Below are 25,991 nucleotides of genomic sequence, written 5' to 3' on the forward strand. Positions count from 1 at the left end.
CCATTTGTTCTTTAAAGCCAGGGGTTCATTATAGGAAAAGATCCCTGCCGCCAGGGCAATGGCTGACACCATGAACCCCATGGCCATGGCGGAGGCTGACAGGTCTTCCAGCCCTGGGTCAATACTAGGGGCAGAGAGGTCCTCTGGCCTCGCGGCCGCAGCAGGGGCAAAATTTTTACTCCCCACTCTGGAAAAAGGAGAAGAGACAGAGACCCCATGTGTGAATTTGATATGGTAAGTGATTTTACGTGGAAAGTGCTCTGACACCATGGTGATGGGTGGCAGTACAAAAGCCTCAGACGAATCGATCGATCAATAGATGGAGGGGTATGTATGGGGATGGAGAGATAGATAGACATGATAAGTTCATGGAGGATAGATCCATCAATGGCTATTAACCAAGAGGGTCAGGGATGCAACCCTATGCTCTGGGTGTCCCTAAGCCTCTGACTGCTAAATGCTGGAATTGAACAACACAGGATGGGTCACTCAATAATTGTCCTGTTCTGTTCATTCTCTCTGAGGCATCAGACATTGGCCACTGTGTGAATACAGGATATTTATATAGGTGTAATTTTATAATAACTCCGTTGACATGAGTGGAGTTTTTCTAGATATTTACCAGTGTAAATATTTCAGTGTGCATAACCGGGTGCACGTTATGTTCTCATGGAGACAATAATGTCAAGAGTTGATTATATTCATAAAGAAACACAGAATGAGACGATGATCATGGGAGAAAGTTGGCCATTTTATTTTTTGGAGAATAGCCGTAACCAATCATTTTCCACAGGGAAGATTTGATATCCTTGTTCCTCATGCTATAAATGATCAGATTCATCATGGGAGGCATCAGGGCATAAAAAACTGGGACCAAGAGATCCAGACATGAGATTGAGCTGGAGGTGCATTTAATGTAGGAAAAACTAGCAGTGCAAAGAAATTGCTGGGGGATTTCACAGAAGAACTGCTCCACCTCATTGTCTTCACAGAAGATTATTGCAAACATGTTTCCAGTGTGCAGTGCAGAATTGAGAACCCCGCTGATCCAAATACTGGCTGCCATTTGGACACAAGCTCTCCTGTTCATCATTGACTCGTAGTGCAGTGGTTGGCAGATGGTGAAGTACCGGTTGTATGCCATGATGTTCAATAGAGAAGCTCAGCTGCAGCAAAGAAAAGGAAGAGAAAGTATTGGGCGGCACATTCATAATAGGAAATGGCCCTAGAGCTCATGAGGGAATTGGCAATGGACTTGGGGACGACAATGGAGATTGAGCTAAGGTCTAGGACGGACAGATTCTTCAGGAAGAAATACATGGGTGTGTGAAGATGGTGGTTGAGAGCTATGGCTGTGATGATGAGACGATTCCCAGTCAGGGCTGCCGGGTAAATCCCTAGAAACAGCAAGAAATGCAAAATTGGCAGCTCCCGAGTGTCAGAGAATCCCAGGAGGAGGAACTCAGTCGCAGTGATTTGGTTGGTCATTTTCTTCCTCAGTACATTATGTGATGGCTGTGAAGGGAAAGACAAGGGCAATGGCCAGGGTTCGGCTGCCGTAAGTAGAGGCCTTACTGGAGCCCTAGACAGGGCCGGCTCCAGGGTTTTTGCCGCCCCAAGCAGCAAAAAAAAAAAAAAAAAAAAAAAGGCGCCATGGCAAGCGGCGGCAGCTCTACCTCCGCTTCATTCAACTGTGGCAATTCAGCAGCAGGTCCTTCGCTCCGAGAGGCAGTGACGGCATTGCTGTCTTAGGAGTCATTGGTCCTATCTATCTATCTATCTATCTATCTATCTATCTATCTATCTATCTATCTATCTATCTATCTATCTATCTATTCACTGCCGGGATTGTTTGGTTCTCTCTCTCTCTCATACCCCCATCACCGTATTATTCAGCAGCCACTGCGGTGTGCCTTCGCTGGATGTCCTGAGTTGCTGGGTCTCTCTGCAGTTCCTAGCACACAGGGATCTACTCCATAGATGGGCGCTCTCTGCTCCCCTCCTTGGGCAGGCTTGGCTGAGAGGTGATGGACTAAATGGGATGAGGGACTGAAAGCCTCTCCCAGCTCTAGAGAGGGCCAGGAACAGGAAGGAGGAGAGTGATGTGGGAAGGAAATGGTGGCCAGGGCTGGCCAAAGGACAGAATCAGGAGAGAATGTCTGGTGTTTGGAACTTTGACAGGAGGAAGCAGAGGTCGTGAGCTGATCCCTGGGGCTGGGGCCATATCAGGGGAGTGGAGCTGAGCAGAAGAGAGGACTGGTGGGAAAAGGGGTTCAACAGGAATCTCTGAGGAAGCTGAGTCAGGAACTCTGAGTGGAGAATAGGCTCTGGGCCACAGAGGGGGACTCTCAAAAAACAGGGACCAAGAGTGTCCGTGAGGTGGAGGGTTGTGAGAGGGGAGGAAGGGGATTAGGTGCTAGGGGTGTTGTTTGCAGGTCTGGATTGTGTGTAGCAGAGGGAAGGAGACACCCGGGGACTAGAGTAAGAGCGTTCAGGGGGTGGAGGATGCATCAGAGGCTGGAGTCAAAGGGCCTGAATCTCTTCTCCCTGAAACCAGACATACTCCAGTGTAACACCATGGACTACCCCTGAGATGAGTGATGGGGGAATCAGCCCCATTGTCTCCAGTGGGGTTACTCCTGATTTACACCAGGGTGACTGAGAGGGAAATCAATTGACTGTAGTGGAGTATTTCTAACTTTTCATACAGTTGGTGCATTTTGGTGCTGATTCATTGTACATTGCGAGAGATCAAACCAGAGCTCAGATCCTCATGCAGGGTCTCCAAAGCTCAAGGGCCAACTCAGCAGAGTGCAGTCCACCCACTGACCCTGAGGGGGAAATAAAGTGACAGCGTTATTAGCCACAGTGTTTAATTCTCAGTTAGGCGTGTCAGCCTTTGAAGTGCTTGGAGTCACGCCAAATGGATTGCACTGTGCATGTGCCTGGCGAGAGGAGGAGATGTTTGGAAACTGTTTCTGACTTGCAGCCCCATAGCTGATGAAAGGAGAATGTTCTGGCCAAGAAACCTAGGTCCTGTGAGTCAAAATCTAACCCTGGGCAGAAATCTGTGCCTAAAAACAGGAGGGATCTGCCTCTGTTGAAGGGTATCTAATCTTGGGAAACTATCTCTTGAGCACAGCTGAATATTGAGAAGGTGCCGAAACTATTTTTGAAATGAAAATAAATAACCCATACACATGCTCACTGGGAGGGGGGGATGATTGGGGGCGGAAGAGTTGGTGGGAAAGGAAGAGAGGAGTTTTGGGGGCAGTGAGAGGAGGGGTGATTATGGAGAGGAGGATAAATGAGGAGGTGGGATGGAGACAGGTTGGGGGTTAGGAGATTGGGAGGGGTAGGGTACTGGGAAGGGGAACATGAGGGTGAGTGACAGCAGCCTGGGGGAATATTGGGGACAGGGGCACCTGAAAGCCCCACATTCCCCTCCCATGTATGTGCCAATATCTGGAGGTTTCCAATCCATCTATGGGGGTCCAACACTACCTGCTCCCCTCACGTGATCTTGAGGGATTTGTCCTTGTCCTTCTGGGGGGCTTAACCTGTCTCCCTTAACGCTTTTTCATGTGTGCCGGGTCTAGGGAAGCGCGGCCTCTTGGTGTGTGAAGCTGAGAAGAGTCACATGGAAAGGGTGCACCAACAACACCATGAAGACCCGGCTGGCCCTGGGGTGACTGGTACGAGTGATACAGTTCACACCTCTCGGAGCTATTGATTCTGGCTGCACCATCTCCTGGAACGGTATTCACTCAGCTCAGAAGAGCTAATTAAGGTTAACAGGCCACTTCTCTGAGCATCCAATGTGGCAGATGGATGCATCCCACTTTGTGCTGCACTTATGGAGAGGTTCTGGGGGTCGATGTGAGGGGAACCCAGACAGGCACAGAATAGAGTTCCTGTCCAGAAAAACGTGGTGGTTCTGAAAAGAGCCTTTTGCTTCTCTTGTCCTCCATATCCATTGCTATCTACAGCTGACACAAGGACCACTTACTCCTACTAACATTTTTCTTTGTCTTCAAACAGCTAGAAAACTAAATAGCCAAAAACTTCACTGAAACAGAGTTAAGGTCTTCCAGTGAGAGCTCGTGCCCATCCAGAAGGTCCCATTTAGCAAAACTCAAGCTTCAGAAAACCATGACATATAGAATTAAGGTAAGATAAGGTAATGGAAATGCCCACATAACCTTAACTCTGCCCCCTTTGGGCGATGCCCCACAACACCCGTAACACCCACACTCAGGCTCTGCCTTGTCACTGCAATGGACAGGCGCTACCTGCGCTTTCCAGATGCTCGAACACTGTGTCTGAACTATCACTGGGCAACCTTAACTCTGTGTTAAAAACGCAAAATCCTTTGGTTTTTTTTTTTTGCCATTTATAGTTAGAATGATCAATCGATTCTTATCTGATTTACACTGGTGTAAACCTAGAGTAACTCCACTGACTTCAGTGAATTTAGTCTGGATTATTACCACTGTAAACAAAGCATTTTGTATAAAAAAGATTGCACATCATTTTCCCATTGAGGCAATAATGTCATCATTTGATTATATCAGTAAGGAAACACAGAATGAAACCATGGTGAAGGGAGAAATCTGAAAATTTAATTTTTGATGAATAACCTCCATCCAGTTAGTTTCTTCAGGGCACCTTTGATCTCCTTGTTCCTCATGCTGTAGATGATTGGATTCATCAGAGGAGGCACCATGGAAGAAAGCACACCTACCACACGATCCAGACCTGATGGAGAGCGGGAAGTGGGCTTCACCTAAGCAAAAACAGCAGTGCAAAATAACAAGGAGACCACAATGAGGTGAGAAAGGCAAGTGGAGAAGGCTTTATGGCAACCCTGCTCAGAGGGAATTTTCAGCACTGTTTTGAAGATCTGAATATATGACACAATTGTAAAAGCAGCTTAAGCCTAAGAATATGTTAAAGGAAAGAACCACAGTTTCACCAAGGTACAGGTCAGAGCAGGACAGCTTCAGTATTTGGGGGATTTCACAGTAGAACTGACCCACCATGTTGCCTCCACAGAAGATTATTGAAAATGTGACCCCAGAGTGCAGTATAGAAAGGAGAATTCCAGTGATCCAGGCACTGGATGCCATTTGGACACAAGCTCTCCTGTTCACTAAAAACTCATAGTGCAGTGGTTGGCAGATGGCGACGTATGAGTCATATGCCATGATGGTGAGAAAAGCAAAGTCAACTGCAGTGAAGAAGATGAAGAGAAAGACTTGGGTAACACATCCAACATAAGAAATTAACATGGTGTTTAACAGGGAGTTGGCCACGGACTTGGGAACAGTGAGGGAGATAGATCCAAGGTCTAAGACAGACAGATTTATCAGGAAGAAGTACATGGGGGTGTGAATGTGATGGTCAAGCAGTGCAAGGATGATAACAAGGAGATTCCCTGTCAGGGATACCAAGTAAATCCCTAGAAACAGTACAAAGAGTAAAATACGCAGCCACCGAACATCAGAGAATCCCATTATATATATTTAACCTGGCTGTGTGAGGTACCATTCAAACAGTATTTTAAATAAATTTTCTTGTATTCTGCTACAGACTGAGGTTGCTGGTCTTCTTTTCAAGTTAAACCCCATTCTTCTGCTTTTCACTGTTCCTCATAGGTCAGGTTTTCTAAACCTTTGATCATTTTTGTTGGTCTCCTCTGAACTCTTTCCAATCTGTCCACATATTACTTAAAGTGTGTCACTCAGAACCAGACACAGTACTCCAGCTGAGGCCTCACCAGTGCCAAGTAGAGTGGGACAATTACCTCCCGTGTCTTACATACGACATTCTTTTTAATACAGTCCAAATGATATTAACCTTTTTCGCAACTACATCACATTGTTGACTCATTCAATTTGTGATCCACTCTAGCCAGTGATTCCCCATTTTGGAGTTGTACATTTGATTTTTCCTTGGTAAGAGAAGAACTTTGCACTTGTCTTTATTGAATTTCCTCTTGCTGATTTTAGACCAATTCTCCAATTTGTCAAGGTCATTTCGAATTCTAATCCTGTCCTCAAAAGTGTTTGCAACCCTTCCCAGCTTGGTGTCACATGCAAGTTTTATAAGCATATTCTCTCCTCCATTATCCAAGTCGTTAAAAAAATATTGAATAATAGCCTTAAAAATGCCACCAGAAAAGTGTTGCACGTTTTGATCGTAAAACTATGGGTGGAGATTTTCACCTAGGGGCCTGGGATGACCAATTCCCATTAAAACTAATTGGAATTTTTGATATTTTGATATATGGTGTCCAAATATCTATAGGCTACCTTGAAAATCCCATCACCGGTCATGTTGGCCCCTCCAGGAACACAAAATAGCCGACATCACCATGAGAGAGGTGGAGTTGTGTTACCCTGATGTGTTGCCTAATTCAGCTAAAATCTCCCAGAATTAATTTGAATAAATCTGGTCAAAAACAGGAGAGAGGATCAGAATCCTCCTACACCATTATTTAAAGAAATGTTTTTTTTAATTCATAGAAATTTAGAATCTTTTTTAAAAAATCTACCATTTTGTCAATTTTTGGAAAAATGTTGTTCCTACTTTTGGTGGAGATCAAATTAGATTAATAGATTCCATGGCCAGAAGGGACCATAGTGACTGTCTAGTCTGACCTCCTGTATAACCCAGCCCACAGAACATCCCCAAAATAATACCTAGAGCAGCTCCTTTAGTAAAACATCCAATCTTCATTTGAAAATTGTCAGTGATGGAATCTACAAAATAAGTAATTAATAATAAACTAAGCGAGATATTCAAAGAGGATTAAAGGAGCTGGGCACTCCTCTCCTGTCAAAAGCCAATGGCATTTAGACACACAAATCCAGTATGTTCCTTTGAATATTTCAGCCTATCTGGATAATGAGAGCATGTAGTTACTTTGGAGTAGATAAAACTCTATGATAAAACTCCTCACGCCATAGACCATTCACAAGCTGATGATGAGACTCCGCCATGGGCAGGTTATTCAAGAACTGTCCTGTAAGGGGCCTCTTAACCTTTCCTCTGAATCTGGTGGTACTGGCCGCTATCAGGGACAGAATACTGGACTGGATGGTCAAAACATCTTACTTAGTTAGACAGTTCCTATGACAAGCAGATGCTATCAAATAAAATTGCAATGAATGCTGCACCCACATCAACTCAAATGCATTTAATTTAGTTTTAATTACTCATTATTAAAGCTGGTCAAAAATGAAACTATATTTTTATGGGAATTGTCATTGTTCAGTAACATCCCATAATATTGCTTTTGGATGGGGGGTGGGCAAAAAAATGAAACTGGACTCTGAAAAGTGTTTGGTTTTCAATAAACTTCTCTAGTAAAAATGCAAGTTTATGGTAAACATTTTATAGTTTTGGGAAAAGATTTCTGATATTGAAAACTTTCCCCACCAAACCTGAAAAAATATACAAAAATGTTTTCCATTTCCAGGTTTTCATAATACCAAAAATGACTTCCTCCCACCATCACCACTCATTATGAATTATCCTCCAAGTAACTATTATGCCCATTGGACAGATGACAAACTGAGGAATGGCGCGGTGAAGAGACTGAACAAAGTCAGGGGAATAGTTGGGATCAGATCTCAGGACACCTTGACCCTTAGCTTTTTAATAATGAATTAATTATCTGATAGTTGCACCTGATATGAGAGGCCCATTATATTATGTAAGACACAGTCTCCGCCCCAAAAAACTTCCAGTAGAAAAGACAGGCAAAGGGTGGGAGGAGAAAGACAGCCCTAGGGAATGACTTTCCCAAGGTAACACAGCAGGTCAGCGGCAGGGCTAGGAATTGTTGCCAGATGTCTGGAGTACAGTCCTGTGTGCCCTTAGTGTTTGCTTCACAATCTTTCCTCAAGACCCTGCTGCCTTGTTTTAATTGTGATTATTTTAGTTTCTGCAAACTCTCCAGGGAACTAGAGGGCAAGAAAATTAATTCTTGCCTCTGAGCCCTTGAGGGCTCCAGGGTGTGAGTCCGACAAACCCGTAGTAAACAGACATGGATAAATCACCTTCCCACAGCACCAACGTTTTTGACACACAGCTCATCTGCAGAGAGCACAGATCTCACTGTATTTGCAGCAGCTCAGCCTCAGTATGAGGGGGGAACAGCCTCTCATAATACAGTGACAGGGGCATTAGTTAGAGAGATAGATCGATAGAGCGGTGGGCATGGGGCTAGAGAGAGAGGGGTAACCAATTGCAGTCTGTAGCTGGAGGAGAAAAGACATCTCAGTCTGGGAGGATTCCACACAGACCGGCACCGTAAGTTTGCTCTTGCAATGAAATATATTGGTGAGTTACAGAGTGGCATTTTAAGGAATAGATTTTTTTTTCATATTTTTACTCTTACCTCAATTTGGGCATGGGAAACTGAGGCAGTCCAAAACATTTACCTTAGGAAAGAGGGGGCAGAATATTCGTGCCTCAGTTTCATTCTATAGGGAGTGGGGGAATTGATCAAATTGACACATTTTTTAGAATGGATCGAGGGTTTAGATTAAAATTCTCCAAAAATTGTGACAAACACTATCGGCTCGTTGTTGCTTTTCTCTCTGTATACATTAGTTTCTTGTTATTTCTGTCTATCTGTCTGTTTATACTTTTCTCTCTATATTAGTTTGTTTATACTTCTCTATCTACCTGTTAGTTTGGGTTCGTTCTGTTTTTCTCTCTCACTCTCTGTATCTTTTCTTACTTGTGTCTCTTTGTTAGTTTGTTGTTAGATCTATCAAACTATCTATCTCTCTATCTAGCATCAGTTTGTGTCTAGTTCTCAGTTTATTGTTTCATCTGTCTATTAGATTGCTGCAAAGGTAGTTGAGTCAAGTGGGTTAGCAGTAGTGGGGACTAGGAGCCTGGATTCAATCCCCAGCTCTGGAAAGGGAGTGGGGTCAAGTGGGTAAGAGTCGCAGGGACTGAGAGCCAGGATTCCAGAGTTTTATATGTGGCTCTGGGAGGAAATTCAGTCCAGTGTGTAGAGGAGCCAGAACTGGGGGGTTCTATTTCTGTCTCTCATAAAGACTGTGGGACTGGCACCCCTCATAACTTAAAGCTGAGTGGTTAGGGCACTCGTATGGCCTGTGACAAACTCAGATTTAATCCCTCCCTCTGACTGATGAAGAGAAGGGATTTGAATTCCCAATTTACAGGAGGGTGCCTGAGCCGCTAGGCTATGGGCTGTTCTGAAATGAGACTGTCTCAGTCTCCCCTGTTGAAGCTGCTCCACTTTGTATCAATAATTAAATAGTCATTGGAGCAGGGACTTGAACTTGGCTCTGCCAGACACCAGGTGAGTGCCCCAAGTACCACGCTGGAGAATCACTCTCACTTGCGTTCGCTGGCCCAATGACTCTCCATTGTCACTCGCAGCAATCATTCCTTTTGGCAATGGAGAGTCACTGGGACAGAGGCTGTGATGCAGTCTAATGTATACGCTAGAGGAGGGAACTATGAGTCATGACACCTCACTTTGTTCCCAGCTGTGGGAGGGAGCTGAGTCTAGTGAGTAAAGCCAGAACTCTTGGCCTGTATTTCCAGCTCCGGGAGGGGTGTTGGATTTAGTGGGTTAGAGCAGGGAGCGAAATGGGAGTCAGCACTCCTAGTTTCTCTTCCAAGCTCTGGGAGGGAGTTTAGCTGAGTGGGTAGAGAAGCAGGAGGGGAGCCAGAACATTTGTTTCTCGCTATGAGCATGGAAATTCGGCTAGAAGGGGGGACGAGGCATCAGGACTCCTGAACTGTATTCCTGACTCGAGTTTAATGTGTAATTATGCCTGGGTATGGTCACCTCCATGCAAAATGCTGCTCCCATTTAGAGCAGTATAAATGGGGAATAATTCCATGGCATGCAGTGAAATTACCCCACATTCACAGCAGTGCCCCTGACACCAAAATCAGGCCAGCCAGACCCCCGATTAACCTCAGTAAACTGAGAATATTAACATTGATACACCATTATCCAAAGTTCGCCCACCTCTGGGTAACAGAGGTATACAAATACCTGAAAAGTAATTGTTCCTAATTCTCCTCTCCATCACCCTGGTGTAAATTAGGAGTAACTGCACTGGAGCCCATTGAGCTGATTCTACTTTCTCTCACCCCAGTGTAAATCAGGAGTAACTCCATTGGAATCAGCGGGACTGTTTCCCCCATTCTCATTCCCATATTACTTCAATCTTCAGAAGCTAAGGGTCTGACTCAAGGAAATTAAGGTGGTTTTCACAAAAGGAGAGTTATTTTACTGATCTAATCCTGGCCCTTGCTGTTCTGAAATGAGACGGTCTCAGTCTCTCCTGTTGAAGCTGCTCCACTTTGTATCAATAATTAAATAGTCATTGGAGCAGGGACATGAACTTGGCTCTACCAGACACCAGGTGAGTGTCCCAAGTACCACGCTGGCGAATCACTCTCACGCCCCTACCCTGGCCCAATGACTCTCCATTATCACTCACAGCAGTCATTCCTGATGGCAGTGGAGAGTCCCTGGGACAGAGGCTGAGATGCAGTCTGATGTAGTCATTAGAGGAGGGGACTGGGAGTCATGACACCTCACTTGTGTTCCCAGCTCTGGGAAGAGTTGAGTCCACTGGGTAGAGCAAGAACCCCTGTCCTGTATTTCCAGCTCCGGAAGGCGTGTTGCATTTAGTAGGTTAGAGCAGGGGGCAAACTGGGAGTCAGGACTCCTGGGTTCCCTTCCAAGCTCTGGAAGGTAGTTTAGTTGAGTGGTTAGAGAAGCAGGAGGGGAGCTGGAATGTCTGTCTCTCGCAGCGAGCATGGAAAATGGCTAGAACTGGGGACGGGGCATCAGGACTCCTGAGCTGTATTCATGATTAGAGTTTACCGCGTAATTATGGCTGGGTTTGGTCACCTCCATGCGAGATGCTGCTCCCATTTAGAGCAGTATAAATGGGGAGTAATTCCATGGCATGCTGTGAAATTACCCCACATTGGCAGCAATGCCCCTGACAGCAGAATCTGGCCAGCCAGACACCCGATTCCCCTCAGTAAAATATGGATAGAAACATTTATACAAGATTATCCATAGTTCGCCCACCTTTGGGTGACAGAGATATACAAATACCTCAAAAGCAATTATTCCTAATTCTCCTCTCCATCACCCTGGTGTAAATTAGTAGTCACTGCACTGGAGTCCATTGAGCTGAGGGTCTGACTCAAGGAAATTCAGGTGGTTTTCACAAAAGGAGAGTTATTTTACTGATCTAATCCTGGCCCTTGCTCTTGTTCCTCCCTCTGCAACCATCACACGATGTCCTGAGAAAGAAAATGTCCAACCGAACCACCGTGACCGAGTTCCTTCTCCTGGGATTCTCTGATGTTCGGGAGCTGCAGATTTGGCACTTTGTGGGGTTTCTAGTGATGTACTTGGCAGCCCTGGTGGGGAATCTTCTTATCTTCATGGCCATCGCCTTCGACCACCACCTTCACACCCCCATGTACTTCTTCCTGATGAATCTGTCCATCCTAGACGTTGGCTCCATCTCTGTCACCGTCCCCAAATCCATGGCCAACTCCCTCATGAACACCAGGTTCATTTCCTATGCTGGATGTGTTGCCCAAGTCTTTTTCCTAGTCTTCTTTGTGACACCGGATTTTTCCCTTCTCATTGTCATGGCGTATGACCGATATGTTGCCATATGCCAACCACTGCACTATGACACAATGATGAACAGCAGAGCTTGTGTCCAAATGGCAGCTGGTGCCTGGATCAGTGGGATTCTCAACTCTGTACTACACACTGGGAACACGTTTGCATTGACCTTCTGTGGAGGCAACATGGTGGATCAGTTCTTCTGTGAAATCCCCCATCTACTCAAGCTCGCCTGCTCTGACTCCTATCTTAGTGAAGTTGGGGTACTTGCATTTAGTGTGTGTTCAGTCTTAGTCTGCTTTGTTTTTATGATTGTGTCATATGTTCAGCTCTTCAAATCAGTGCTCAGAATCCCCTCTGAGCAGGGACGACATAAAGCCTTCTCCACCTGCCTTCCTCACCTCACTGTGGTCTCCTTGTTTGTTTGCACTGTGGCCTTTGCCTACCTGAAACCCACCTCCAGCTCCCCATCTGCTCTGGATCTTGTGGCGGCTGTTCTTTATTCCGTATTGCCACCAATCGTGAATCCAATTATCTACAGCATGAGGAACAAAGAGATCAAAGCTGCCCTGAGAAGACTGACTGGGTGTAGGTAATTCACCAAGAATTAATTTTCTGTCTTTCTCTAATTAAAGTTTGCTTATGTAGTATCTTTAGCTATTCATTAATGTCAGTTATTTTCATAACCACACAGATTGCACACAAACACGTCTGATTTTGACCTAGTTGCACCAATGCAAATCTAAATTAACTCCGCTGATGTCATTGCCGCTGGGGTGATTTGGCGGCCCTAGCTGGAGATGGCCCATTGGGTGGGATGTGGCAGGGATCTGAGGTGGCACCAAGCCAGTCTCTCTCTCAGGTGCGTGCCTGGCTGGTTCTTGCCCACATTTTCATGATCTAACTGATCACCATCTGGGGGTCAGGTAGGAATTTCTCCCCCGTTCAGATTGGCAGGGACCTTAGGAGGGTTTCGCTTTCATCTCCAGAGTGTAGTGCAGGTCACTTGCCAGTATTTTCTGGGTGTATCACAATCATTTCCCTCCCTTTGCGGGGACCACAGGCACTGGTGCACCTCAGTCTCTCCTATTCTCTGCCGGTGGCACAGAACTGTCTAGTCTCCTGAGGGCTGTGACACTTTGGTCTAATTTCAGTTGTTGGGTTTGGTGTTGGAGTACAGGAGATCCGACTGGGTGTACTGGTCGTTCCTTCTGGCCTTGAACTCTATGACTCTGTGTCTTTATGTATGTGCAGGGACGGGGGAGAGGAGAAGTGGCCACACAGAGAATAAACACTAGTAGAGTCCATGGCATTGCATTAGTACAACTGTCTGTGAGGCCCTGTCTTCCTGGCTGAGGGAGGTGACTCCAGTTCAGATGGAGCCCTTGACCTGTGTAGCTGTGCAGTGTCACTCTATAAACACCACCCATGGGCAATGCATGTTATGAGGCCCCTCTGTGCCGCACCTGAGGATCGGAGCCTGTTCCAGTGGCTGTCAGACAGCCTGGTTCTTCAGCTCAAGCTGTAAAAGCTCGTACTTTGGGCCTTAGATGTCTCTGTTTGAGTCCCCCAGGTGCCAGCCTAGATTAGATGGTGACCCTCGCATACACGCAAGTGGCCTGAGAACTTCAGGGGACCTTATTCCTGCACTAATCAGAGGCTGATGTTGCCTACCAAGCTACTGCAGAACAGCAGTGGGAGTGAGACCGAAGAGGGGAGGGGCTCCCTAGCAAGAGGAGGGGCAGGTTTATTCCCGGATCATCTCTGACATGCCCATTCCTAGTCCCTCTGTACCCTGCAGACCAAAGATACATGACATGGGCACGGGTGTGTGTGTTACTCTCAGCTCAGGTTGGTAGAGCTGGTCAAAGTAACTTGTCATTGGGAAATGGTTTCCTCAACATGTTCATGACAGATGCTGCTATGTTTTTAGCTAAGTTAAACAATCTGCCAAAGGCTTGGAAAAACGTTACCCATTTCTGCCCTCAATTAGGTTGGCTACTGATGCATTGCTAGAATACCGGACATTCTTGTATTTGTGGGAAAGCTGTGGCCACACCCCGGCCTGCGTGGCCCTGCAGCCAGTGTGACCTTGATTGAGTCCCTCATCCATGATAGTGGATAAAAACATGACTGCAGACAATGCACAAAAGAAGAGGATTATCTGGCTTAAAACCAAATAAATAGCCAGCTACCTCGACCCACCATGCTCACCTCTCCCGAACACCTTCTGCACGGCTTCCTAGATACCTCCTCTGCTAGGAATATGTTCCAACAAACTGGATCTCCTGCATTATGTCCCAGAGGCACTGGTGGCGGGTATATTGTCTAACAGGGAATATTGTGGCTCCCTTCTGGAGTAGGGCCTAATGGAGTTAAAGGAGTCCTTGGGAACTTGCGTTTAACTCCTCAGGACTTTTAGAAAATCCCATCTCTGCTCTTAGAATAACCTCCTGTCTTCTCCCTAGACATGATGTCTCTGGGTTAGGCGTCAGACACACGGCCCTGGGCACGTGAACTTGCTTTATAGGTGAAAAGAAGGATTTAGTTCTTCAGGGCTCTCAGTTAAGGACCAAACTATAATTCTAAAGCCTGTTTTCAGTCTCTTTTTAAAGGTCTCTAGGGTATTTGGACCCTAGGTCCCATCAATAGAAATTTTTGTGGAATATTCATAGCATTTAAATCCAGAAAAGACCATTATATCACCCAGTCTGAGCCGTCTGACCTCCTATAGATCAAAGGGTATTTTCCCCTATCTTCAGCCCAATAAGTTATGTTTGACGAATGCATGTTCCAGAAGGGCATTCAGTCTCCATCTAAAGACATCAAGAGATGGAGAATCCACGACTAGCCTTGGTAAAAGCTCCCAAGGTGAATTGGACGTGCAGTCCCGATTGAAGGGAATTTTCAAAGCTAATTAGGTAATTTGATAGATTTGAAGTTCTGAGCCCTATTGTATTTGTTGTCCCAGCATATGGTTTGGCATATGGCAAAAGGGATTTTGCTGCTCTTTGATCATTTCCTCAATGGTAGTTGCCGTACTGGGAAGAGAAAAGAAGGCTGAGTGGGGACCTGATAACAGTCTTCAAATATGTTATGGGCAGTTATAAAGAGGATGGTGATCTATTCTCCTCCATGTCCATTGAAGATAGGACAAGAAGTAATGGGCTGCATCTGCAGCAAGGGAGATTTAGGTTACAGATTAAGAAAAGTTTTCTAACTCTAAGGACAGTTAAACTCTGAAACAGGCTGCCAAGGCAGGTTGTGGAAGCCCCATCACCGGAGATTTTTAAGAACAGGTTGGACAAGCACCTGTCAGGGCTGGTCCAGTGTTCCTAGGTCCTGCCTCAGCTTCTCGAGGTCCTTTTCAGCCCCACATTTTTATGGTTCTGTGATTCTTTAACATACCTACAAAAGACAGGAGTTCACTTTTTTCTATTAGTTGAGCTGGCGCCAGCCGTGGAATTAGCAGAGATATGGGCATGTTCTTCAAAGGGGTGGGCTATTTTTTCCAGGAATTTAAGATGGGATTTCAAAGAGCCAGGCACCCGATTCCCCTTGGCTTTCCGTCCCTCCCAGCCCGGCATTTCTGTGATTCTATGATCTCTGGTGGATTTCAAAGATCATGAGTCAATGGACCCACAGCTGCACACCAGGGTATCATTGCCCAGTATAGATACCTGCACTTCATCACCTAAGGCCTGGTTTTCAAAGGTGTTTAGGTGCCCGGTAGGCTTTTGTAAAGCATCTAGGTTTCCAAAACTCATTGATTTCAATGGGATTTAGATGCCTAGTTGCTTTTGAAAAACACATTGGTGCCTGGATCCATAAACAGACCCAGGCGTGGTGACCTGCAGTGCAGCAGCACCTAATTTTAGGCACCAAGGAAATCACTGGGAGAAAAATGAGCCCCCAAGCTGCCTATACGACAAATAGGGTGAGACAGCCAGCCACAAAACCCGATATGCTCTTAGGGGAGGCGCCTGAGCTAGCCGATGGGAGATGCTGAGGAGAGGAGTGTGTGCTAGCTCAGACAGATGACTAAGTCCAGTCAGGGAGGCCTCTGTATCTGCTAGAGAACCTCAAACCAGGGGAAGATAGGCACATGGTCCATCTGGGGCCTGATCTGGTTGTATCCACTACTTGATGACATCAAATGGATCCTCCCATCTAATCAAACATACCTCACCCTACCTAAACACCATTCACCAAAAACATCCGCAACATAGAAACTAATGAACCAACCAACCAACAAAATACAGTACATCCTCACTATAATGAATCCCTGGGGATCCAAGCCATTTGTTCGTTAAAGCCAGAGGTTCATTATAGCAAAAGAGCCCTGCTGACGGGGGCAGAGGCTGACATTTTGAACCCCCTGGCCATAGTGGAGGCTGACAGCTCTTCTGGCCCTGAGTTGCTAGTGGGGGCAGAGAGCTACTCTGGCCTCGAGGCCGGAGCAGGTGCAGAATTTTTACTCCCCACCCTGAAAAAAGGAGAAGAGCCAGAGACCCCATGTGTAACTTTGATATGGTAACTGATTATATGTGGAAAGTGCTCTGATACCATAGCGATGGATGACAGTAAAAAAGCCTCAGATGGATCAACAGATCAAAGATAGAGGGGTATGTATGGAGATGGATGGATAGCTAGACATGATAAGTTCATGGAGGATAGGTCCATCAATGGCTATTAACCAAGAGGGTCAGGTATGCAACCCTGTGCTCTGGGTGTCCCTAAGCCTCTGACTGCCAGATGCTAGAATTGGACAACACATGAGGGGTCACTCAATAATTGTCCTGTTCTGTTCATTCTGTCTGAATCATCTGATATTGGCCACTGTGTGAAGACAGGGTATTTATATAGGTGTAAATTTATAGTAACTCCATTGACCTGAGTGCAGTTTTTCTAGATATTTACCAGTGTAAATATCTCAGTGTGCATAACGGATTGCACGTTATGTTCTCATGGAGACAATAATGTCAAGAGTTGATTATGTTTATAAAGAAACACAGACTGAGACGATGGTCGTGGGAGAAAGATGGCCATCTTATTTTTTTGGAGAATAGTCTTGACTTAATCATTTTCCACAGGGCAGCTTCCATATACTTTTTCCTCATGCTATAAATGATTGGATTCATCATGGGAGGCACAACAGAATAAAAAGAGTCACCATGAGATCCAGACCTGAGATTGAGCTGGAGGTGGGTTTAATATAGGCAAATCTAGCAGTGCAAACAAACACGGAGACCACAATGATGTGAGGGAGGCAGTTGGAGAAGGCTTTATGCTGGCCCCGCTCAGAGGGGATTCTCAGCACTTTTTTGAAGATCAGAACATAAGACACAATTATAAAAACAAAGTAGCTTAAGGCAAAGTACACACTAAAGGCAATAGTTCCAGTTTCACTGAGATATGAGTTATAGCAAGGAAGTTTGAGGAGCTGGGGGATTTCACAGAAGAACTGCTCCATCTCATTGTCTCCACAGAAGATTATTGCAAATGTGTTCCCAGTGTGCAGTGCAGAGTTGAGAACCCCACTGATCGAGATACTGACTGCCATTTGGTCACAAGCTCTCATGTTCATCATTGACTTGTAGTGCAGTGGTTGGCACATGGCGATGTACCGTTAGTACGCCATGATGGTCAGTAAGCAAAGCTCAGCTGTAGTGAAGAAAAGAAAGAGAAAGACTTGGGCGATGCATCCGTAATACGAAATGCCCCTGGTGCTCATGAGGGAATTGGCCATGGACTTTGGGATGATGATGGAGATGGAGCTAAGGTCTAGAACGGACAGATTCATTAGGAAGAAATACATGGGTGTGTGAAGATGGTGGTCGAGGGTATGGCTGTGATTATGAGAAATTTCCTGTCAAGGCAGCCAGGTAAATCACTAGAAACACCACGAAATGAAAATTCTGCAGCTCCCGAATGTCAGAGAATTCCAGGAGAAGGAACTCAGTCACAGTTATTTGGTTGGACATATTCTTCATCAGTACATCATGTGACGGCTGTGGAGGGAAGTACAAGGGCAATGGCCAGGGTTCAGCTGCAGTCACTATAGACCTTGCTGGAGCCCTAGGCATAACTAACAGTATGAACCAAAGACTGCAAACCAAACTAGGCCTGACCTTGGCAGAATAGTAACCCGCCAGGTATTGACTAACCAAGTAAGCACATTCCTGATCGGAGAGGATGGTACAAGAACACCCAGAGTTCTCAAATAACTTTGTAAACAAATTCCCAAGAGGTGATACAGGAGCACACCGACCCCTCGAAAAATAAGGAGGGGAGGACAGGATAATGGGTGAGGAAGTTTTTTTTGACCCAGCAGGTACAAGGTGTAGGGCTGGTAAGTAACAACGTCTGGAGTGTAATATGTAATTTGAATCTATGAATGTATAAAAGTCATGGTGGGGGCATCTTTGTATCGGCCGAGGGCACAGGATCCTATTTTGTTGACTGAGCCTTTACCTTGTCATGGGCATACATGTGTTAGTGCCCCTGTGACCTGTTGGACAGGGCGCTAGTACCGTGCTTTGCTGACAATAAACCTGGCTGAGCACCTTTGCCACTGAACTGAGCCTGTGATCTCTCTTTATGAACAACTTTGACATCTGCTGAATCTGCCAGCATTATTGCACACCAGATATGGTGCTAGAGTAGGAGGTCTGGGTTCTGTTCCTCTTGATCTCCTCCAAGTCCACCTGTCCTCCATATCAGGATAGATAGGCAAAACTCACAGTGGAGGAAATTCTGATCTCAAGATGAATCCAAAGACTTCATCTTTACTCTGGTGCCACTGAGATCCATGTCTGACCCAACCAGAGTCTTGCTTGATTAAATACTGACAAGTAACTCAAAATTTGGCTCCTAAATAGGCTTGTTCAGCAATTTATAACCATAGATCAATACATCAGCTGCAGATATTCCAAACCCAATTGTCTTCTGTGACGTACCTTAGAGAAAGGCAAAAATGCTACCCAGAAATAAGGACCTGGAGCCAATACAAGGTATGAATATTCCTATCATTCACAACGTGCATCTGACCCCAAAACATCTCTACGGTGGTAAGAAAAATAAGCCACCACACTGCTTTGGCTTCACTCTAAGAGAAGGCAGGCCCTGTGCAGATGTTGCAAAGCTGCTACTTTTCCACCAAAGATAGGTAATAATAATATTGGGTGTGTTCCGAGGGCAATATAAATAAAAACTCTCATGTAGGAGAAATGAAAGCATCCCTAAACATTCCTCAAATGTCACAGTGATGGATATAATTCAGACCTCTGTCCATTTTGCTGAATATGTAATTGTTGTGTTAATTTTTCCATAACCAACCTCCCATATTGTTTTGAAGCATTCCTCCATGGTTGGACTATATTTCTTTTCCCATTGAGGGGTTACTAATAGCTGAGCAGTTACTAGCAGATCAGAGATTAATTTTTCATTTCCTTTTGTGTGACCATTTCCACCAGGAAGCCCCCAGAGCATCACCAAAAGGTTATTAGATAATAAATATCCATAATTGGGTCATTTTGCTACAGATTGCTTCCAATACTCTCTAATGACGGGACATGCCCAATTCATCAAATCTCCTCCTTCACCACAATTATTCTAATATTTATCCCCATTTAGTCTGTATATATATTTTTAACCTGGCTGTGTGAGGTACCATTGAAACAGTATTTTTAATAAAAAACTCTTGTATTATGCTACAGACTGAGGTTGCTGGTCCTCTAGGTTATCTAAACCTTTGATTATTTTTGTTGGTCTCCTGTGAACTGTCTCCAATCTGTCCACATCTACCTTAAGGTGTGGCACCCGAAGCCGGAAACAATACTCCAGCTGAGGCCTCACCAGTGCCAAGTAGAGCGGGACAATTACATCCTGTGTCTTACATTCGACATTCTTTTTAATACACCCCAAATAATATCAACCTTTTTTGCAACTACATCACATTGTTGACTCATATTCAATTTGTGATCCACTCTAGCCCCGAGATCCTTTTCAGCAATGCCACCACCTAGCTAGTGATTCCCCAGTTTGTAGTTGTACATTTGATTTTTCCTTGGTAAGAGAAGAACTTTGCACTTATCTTTATTGAATTTCCTCTTGTTGATTTTAGACCAATTCTCCAATTTGTCAAGGTCATTTTGAATTCTCATCCTGTCCTCCAAAGTGTTTGCAACCCCTCCCAGCTTGGTGTCATCTGCAAGTTTTATAAGCATATTCTCTCCTCCATTATACAAGCCATTAATAAAAATATTGAATAATGGCCTTAAAAATACTACCAGAAAAGAGTTGCAGGTTTTGGTCATAAAACTATGCGGGGAGATTTTCACCTAGGGGACTGGGATGCCCAATTCCCATTAAAATTAATTGGAATTTTGGTGGCCAAATATCTATGGGCAATCTTGAAAATCCCATCACTGATCATGTTGGCCCCACCATGAACACAAAATATCCTACATCACCAAGAGAGAGGTGGTGTTGTGTTACTCTGAGGTGTTGCCTATTTCAGCATTCTACCATTTTGTGAGGTTTTTGGAGAAACTTTATTCCCAGTTTTGGGGGAGTTCAAATTCGATTTACAGAGTCCAAGGCCAGAAGGGACCATAGTGACTGTCTAGTCTGACCTCCTGTATAACCCAGCCCAGAGAACCTCCCCAAGATAATACCTAGAGAAGATCCTTTAGAAAAACATCCAATCCTGATTTGAAAATTGTCAATGATGGAATCTACAAAATATTCAATTAATAACAAACTAAGCGAGATATTCAAAGTGGATTAATGGAGCTGTGCACTCCTCTCCTGTAGAAAGCCAATGAGATTTAGACACACAAATCCAGTATGTTCCTTTGAATATTTCAGCCTATCTGGATAAAGAGAGCATGCAGTTACTTTGTAGTAGATAAACTCTATGAGGGGTAGAAACTCACATTCCTCACGCCATAGAGCATTCACTAGCTGATGATGATGAGACTCCGCCATGGGCAGGTTATTTGAGAATTGTCCTCTATAGGGCCTCTTAGACTTTCCTCTGAATCAGGTAGTACTGGCCACTGTCAGGGACAGAATACAGGACTAGATGATCCATATGTCTTACCCAGTTAGATAGTTCCTATGACAAGCAGAATATTGCACCCAGGTCAACTCAAATGCATTTAATTTAGTTTAATTACTCATTATTAAAGCTGGTCAACAATAAAAAATATATTTTTGTGGGAAATGTCATTTTTTGTTTTCATAGAAACATCCCATAATATTGCTTTTGGATGAGGGGTGGGCAAAAAAATAAAACTTAACCCTGAAAAGTGTTTGGTTTTCAATAACCTTCTCTAGTAAGAATGCAAGTTTATGGTAAATATTTTCTAGATTTGAAAAAAGATTTCTGATATTGAAAACTTTTCCCCAAAAATTACTCTGAAATGTTGCCTAATTCAGCTAAAATCTTACAGAATTAATTTTAATAGATCTGGTCGAAAACCGGGGGAGAGGATCAGAATCCTCTTACTCCCTTAAAACAATTCAAACTTTCTTTAAATAATTCATAGAAATTGAGATTTTTTTTTAAATCTACCATTTTGTAAGGTTTTTAGAGAATTTTTTCTCCAATTTTGGTGGAGTTGGAATTAGATTAATAGATTCCAAGGCCAGAAGGGGCCATAGTGACGGTCTAGTCTGGCTTCCTGTATAACCCAGCCCAGAGAACATCCCCTAGAGCAGATCCTTCAGAAAAACATCCAATCTTGATTTGAAAGTTGTCAGTGATGGAATCTACAAAATAAGTAATTAATAATAAACTAAGTGAGACATTCAAAGGGGATTAATGGAGCTGGGTACTCCTCTCCTGTTGAAAGCCAATGGGATTTAGACACACAAATCCAGTAGGTTCCTTTGAATATTCCAGTTTATCTGGATAATGAGAGCATTCAGTTACTTTGTAATAGATAAAACAATATGAATGGTAGAAACTCACCTTCCTCACGCCATAGACCATTCACTAGCTGATGATGATGAGACTCCACCAAGGGCAGGTCATTCAAGAATTCTCCTCTATAGCACCTTGTAGACTTTCCTCTGAATCAGGTGGTACTGGCCACTGTCAGGGACAGAATACTGGACTGGATGGTCCAAATGTCTGACCCAGTTAGACAGTTCCTATGATAAGCAGATGTTGTCAAATAAAATTGCGGTGAATGTTGCACCCACATCAACTCATGTGCATTTAATTTAGTTTTAATTACTCAGTATTAAAACTGGTCAAAAATGAAAATTATATTTTTGTGGGAAATGTCATTGTTTTGTTTTCATACAAACATACTATAATATTGATTTTGGATGGGGGGTGGGCAAAAAAATGAAACTGGAGACTGAAAAGTGTTTGGTTTTCAATAACTTTCTCTAGTACCATGCCACTTTATCGTAAATATGTTCTAGTTTTGGGAAAAGATTTCTGATTTTGAAAACTTTTCCCCAATAACCTGAATAAATATACAAAAAAGTTTTCCATCTCCAGGTTTTTATAAAAACAGAATCAAAAACAGCTTCCCCCCACGAACAAACAAAAACCTATAGAAAAATGAGTTCAAAATGATTTTTTTCCACACCAAAATTATTTTCAAGAACAAGCAATTTTTCTTAAAAAAGCTGTTTTGACAGGAAGATATTTTTGAGCATCTCCACTAATTATGAATTATCCTCCAAGTTGTAATTATTAACCTCATTGGATGGATGACAAACTGAGGAATGGAGTTTGAGGAACAAGGAGATGAAAGCTGCCCTGAGGAGACTGACTGAATGTAGGTAATTCACCAAGAATTAATTTTCTGTCTTTCTCTAATAAAAGTTGGCTTACTTAGTGTACATCTTAACTACCCGCCGGATCAGCGGGTAGCGATCGATCTATCGAGGATCGATTTATCGTGTCTAGTGTAGACGTGATAAAATTGATCCCCGATCGCTCTGCCGTGGACTCCGGAACTCCACCGCAGCAAGAGGCGGACGTGGAGTTGATGGGGGAGCAGCAGCGGTCGACTCACCACCGTCCTCACGGGCAGGTGAATTGACCTAAAATCGCCGACTTCAGCTATACGCTATTCGCGTAGCTGAAGTTGTGTATCTTAGGTCGACCCACCCACCCCCGCCCCTATAGTGTAGACCTAGCCTTAGTATCTGTTCATTAATGTCAGTTATTTCCATGACCACACAGCTTGAACACAAACAGGTCTGATTCTGGGAACATCCCATAATATTGCTTTTGGATGAGGGTGGGCAAAGAAATGAAACTGGAGTCTGAAAAGTGTTTGGTTGTCAATAATCTTCTCTAGTAAAAATGCAAGTTTATGGTAAACATTTTATAGATTTGGGAAAAGATTTCTGATATTGAAAACTTTCCCATCCAAACCTGAAAAAATATACAAAAATGTTTTCCATTTCCAGGTTTTCATAATACCGAAAACGACTTCCCCCAATCATCACCACTCATTATGAATTATCCTCCAAGTAACTATTATTCCCATTGGACAGATGACAAACTGAGTAATGCAGCGGTGAAGAGACTGAACAAAGTCAGGGGAATAGTTGGGATCAGATCTCAGGACACCTTGACCCTTAGCTTTTTAATAATTAATTAATTATCTGATAGTTGCACGTGATATAAGAGGCCCATTATATTATGTAAGACACAGTCTCCACCCCAAAGAGCTTACAGTAGAAAAGACAGGCAAAGGGTGGGAGGAGAAAGACAGCCCTAGGGAATGACTTTCCCAAGGTAACACAGCAGGTCAGCGGCAGGGCTAGGAATTGTTGCCAGATGTCTGGAGTACAGTCCTGTGTGCCCTTAGTGTTTGCCTCACAATCTTTCCTCTAGATCCTGCTGCTTTGTTTTAATTGTGATTATTTTAGTTTCTGAAAACTCTCCAGGGAACTAGAGGGCAAGAAAATTAATTCTTGCCTCTGAGCCCTTGAGGGCTCCAGGGAGTGAGTCCGACAAACCCGTAGGAAACATACATGGATAAATCACCTTCCCGCAGCACCAACATTTTTGACACACAGTTCATCTGCAGAGAGCACAGATCTCAGTGTATTTGCAGCAGCTCAGCCTCAGTATGGGGGGAACAGCCTCTCATAATACAGTGATAGGGGCATTAGATAGAGAGATAGATCGATAGAGGGGTGTGCATGGGGCTGGAGAGAGAGAGGGGTAACCAATTGCAGTCTGTAGATGGAGGAGAAAAGACATCTCAGTCTGGGAGGATTCCACACACACTGGAACCGTAAGTTTGCTCTTGCAATGAAATATATTTGTGAGTTACAGAGTGGCATTTTAAGGAAGAAATCGTAAGTGCCAATAGATTTTTTTTTTTCATATTTTTACTCTTACCTCAATTTGGGCATGAGAAACTCAGGCAGTCCAAAGCATTTACCTTAGGAAAGAGGGAGAAGAATATTTGTGCCTCAGTTTCATTCTATTGGGAGTGGGGGAATTGATCAAATTGACACACGTATATTTGAGAATGGATGGAGGGTTTACATTAAAATTGTCCAAAAATTGTAACAAACACTATTGACTTGTTGTTGCTTTTCTCTCTGTATACATTAGTTTCTTGTTATTTCTGTCTATCTGTCTGTTTATACTTTTCTCTCTATATTAGTTTGTTTATAATTTTCTATATACCTGTTAGTTTGGGTTCATTTTGTTTTTCTCTCTCACTCTCTGTATCTTTTCTTACTTGTGTCTCTGTTAGTTTGTTGTTAGATCTATCAAACTATCTATCTATCTATCTAGCATCAGTTTGTGTCTAGTTCTCAGTTTATTGTTTCATTTGTCTATTAGATTGCTGCAAAGGTAGTTGAGTCAAGTGGGTTAGCAGTAGTGAGGACGAGGACCCTGGATTCAATCCCCAGCTCTGGAAAGGGAGTGGGGTCAAGAGGGTAAGAGTAGCAAGGACTAAGAGCCAGGACTCCTGAGTTTTAAATGTGGCTCTGGGAGGAAATTCAGTCCAGTGTGTAGAGGAGCCAGAACTGGGGGGTTCTATTTCTGTCTCTCATAAAGACTGTGGGACTGGCACCCCTCATAACTTAAAGCTGAGTGGTTTGGGTACTGGTATGGCCTGTGACAAACTCAGATTTAATCCCTCCCTCTGACTGATGAAGAGAAGGGATTTGAATTCCCAATTTACAGGAGGGTGCCTGAGCCGCTAGGCTATGGGCTGTTCTGAAATGAGACTGTCTCAGTCTCTCCTGTTGAAGCTGCTCCACTTTGTATCAATAATTAAATAGTCATTGGGGCAGGGACTTGAACTTGGCTCTACCAGACAGCAAGTACCACGATGGAGAATCAATCTCACTTGCGTTCGCTGTCCCAATGACTCTCCATTGTCACTCGCAGCAATCATTCCTGTTGGCAATGGAGAGTCACTGGGACAGAGGCTGAGGGCAGTCTAATGTACACGCTAGAGGAAGGAACTATGAGTCATGACACCTCACTTTGTTCCCAGCTCTGGGAGGGAGTTGAGTCCAGTGAGTAAAGCCAGAACTCTTGGCCTGTATTTCCAGCTCCGGGAGGGGTGTTGGATTTAGTGGGTTAGAGCAGGGAGCGAAATGGGAGTCAGCACTCCTGGTTTCTCTTCCAAGCTCTGGGAGGGAGTTTAGCTGAGTGGATAGAGAAGCAGGAGGGGAGCCGGAACATTTGTCTCTCGCAATGAGGGTGGAAATTCGGCTAGAAGGGGGGACGAGGCATCAGGACTCCTGAACTGTATTCCTGACTCGAGTTTAATGTGTAATTATGCCTGGGTATGGTCACCTCCATGCAAAATGCTGCTCCCATTTAGAGCAGTATAAATGGGGAATAATTCCATGGCATGCAGTGAAATTACCCCACATTCACAGCAGTGCCCCTGACACCAAAATCAGGCCAGCCAGACCCCCGATTAACCTCAGTAAACTGAGAATATTAACATTGATACACCATTATCCAAAGTTCGTCCACCTCTGGGTAACAGAGGTATACAAATACCTGAAAAGTAATTGTTCCTAATTCTCCTCTCCATCACCCAGGTGTAAATTAGGAGTAACTGCACTGGAGTCTATTGAGCTGATTCTACTTTCTCTCACCCCAGTGAAAATCAGGAGTAACTCAGTTGGAATCAGTGGGACTGTTTCCCCCATTCTCATTCCCATATTACTTCAATCTTCAGAAGCTAAGGGTCTGACTCAAGGAAATTAAGGTGGTTTTCACAAAAGGAGAGCTATTTTACTGATCTAATCCTGGCCCTTGCTCTTGTTCCTCCCTCTGCAACCATCACAGGATGTCCTAAGGAAGAAA

The 25,991-nt window shown here is 44.1% G+C and overlaps 1 protein-coding gene across 1 annotated transcript; it reads left to right on the top strand.

The window, feature by feature from the left end:
* Positions 1–11,337: 11,337 nt before the first annotated feature.
* Positions 11,338–12,258, top strand: LOC135974597 (olfactory receptor 14A16-like). Its single transcript, XM_065563017.1, has one exon. The coding sequence runs from the start codon at positions 11,338–11,340 to the stop codon at positions 12,256–12,258; it is 921 nt and encodes a 306-aa protein (XP_065419089.1).
* The last annotated feature ends 13,733 nt before the right edge of the window (positions 12,259–25,991 follow it).

This window comes from Chrysemys picta, chromosome 12 (genome assembly GCF_011386835.1).
Source record: "Chrysemys picta bellii isolate R12L10 chromosome 12, ASM1138683v2, whole genome shotgun sequence".
Taxonomy (NCBI): domain Eukaryota; kingdom Metazoa; phylum Chordata; order Testudines; family Emydidae; genus Chrysemys; species Chrysemys picta.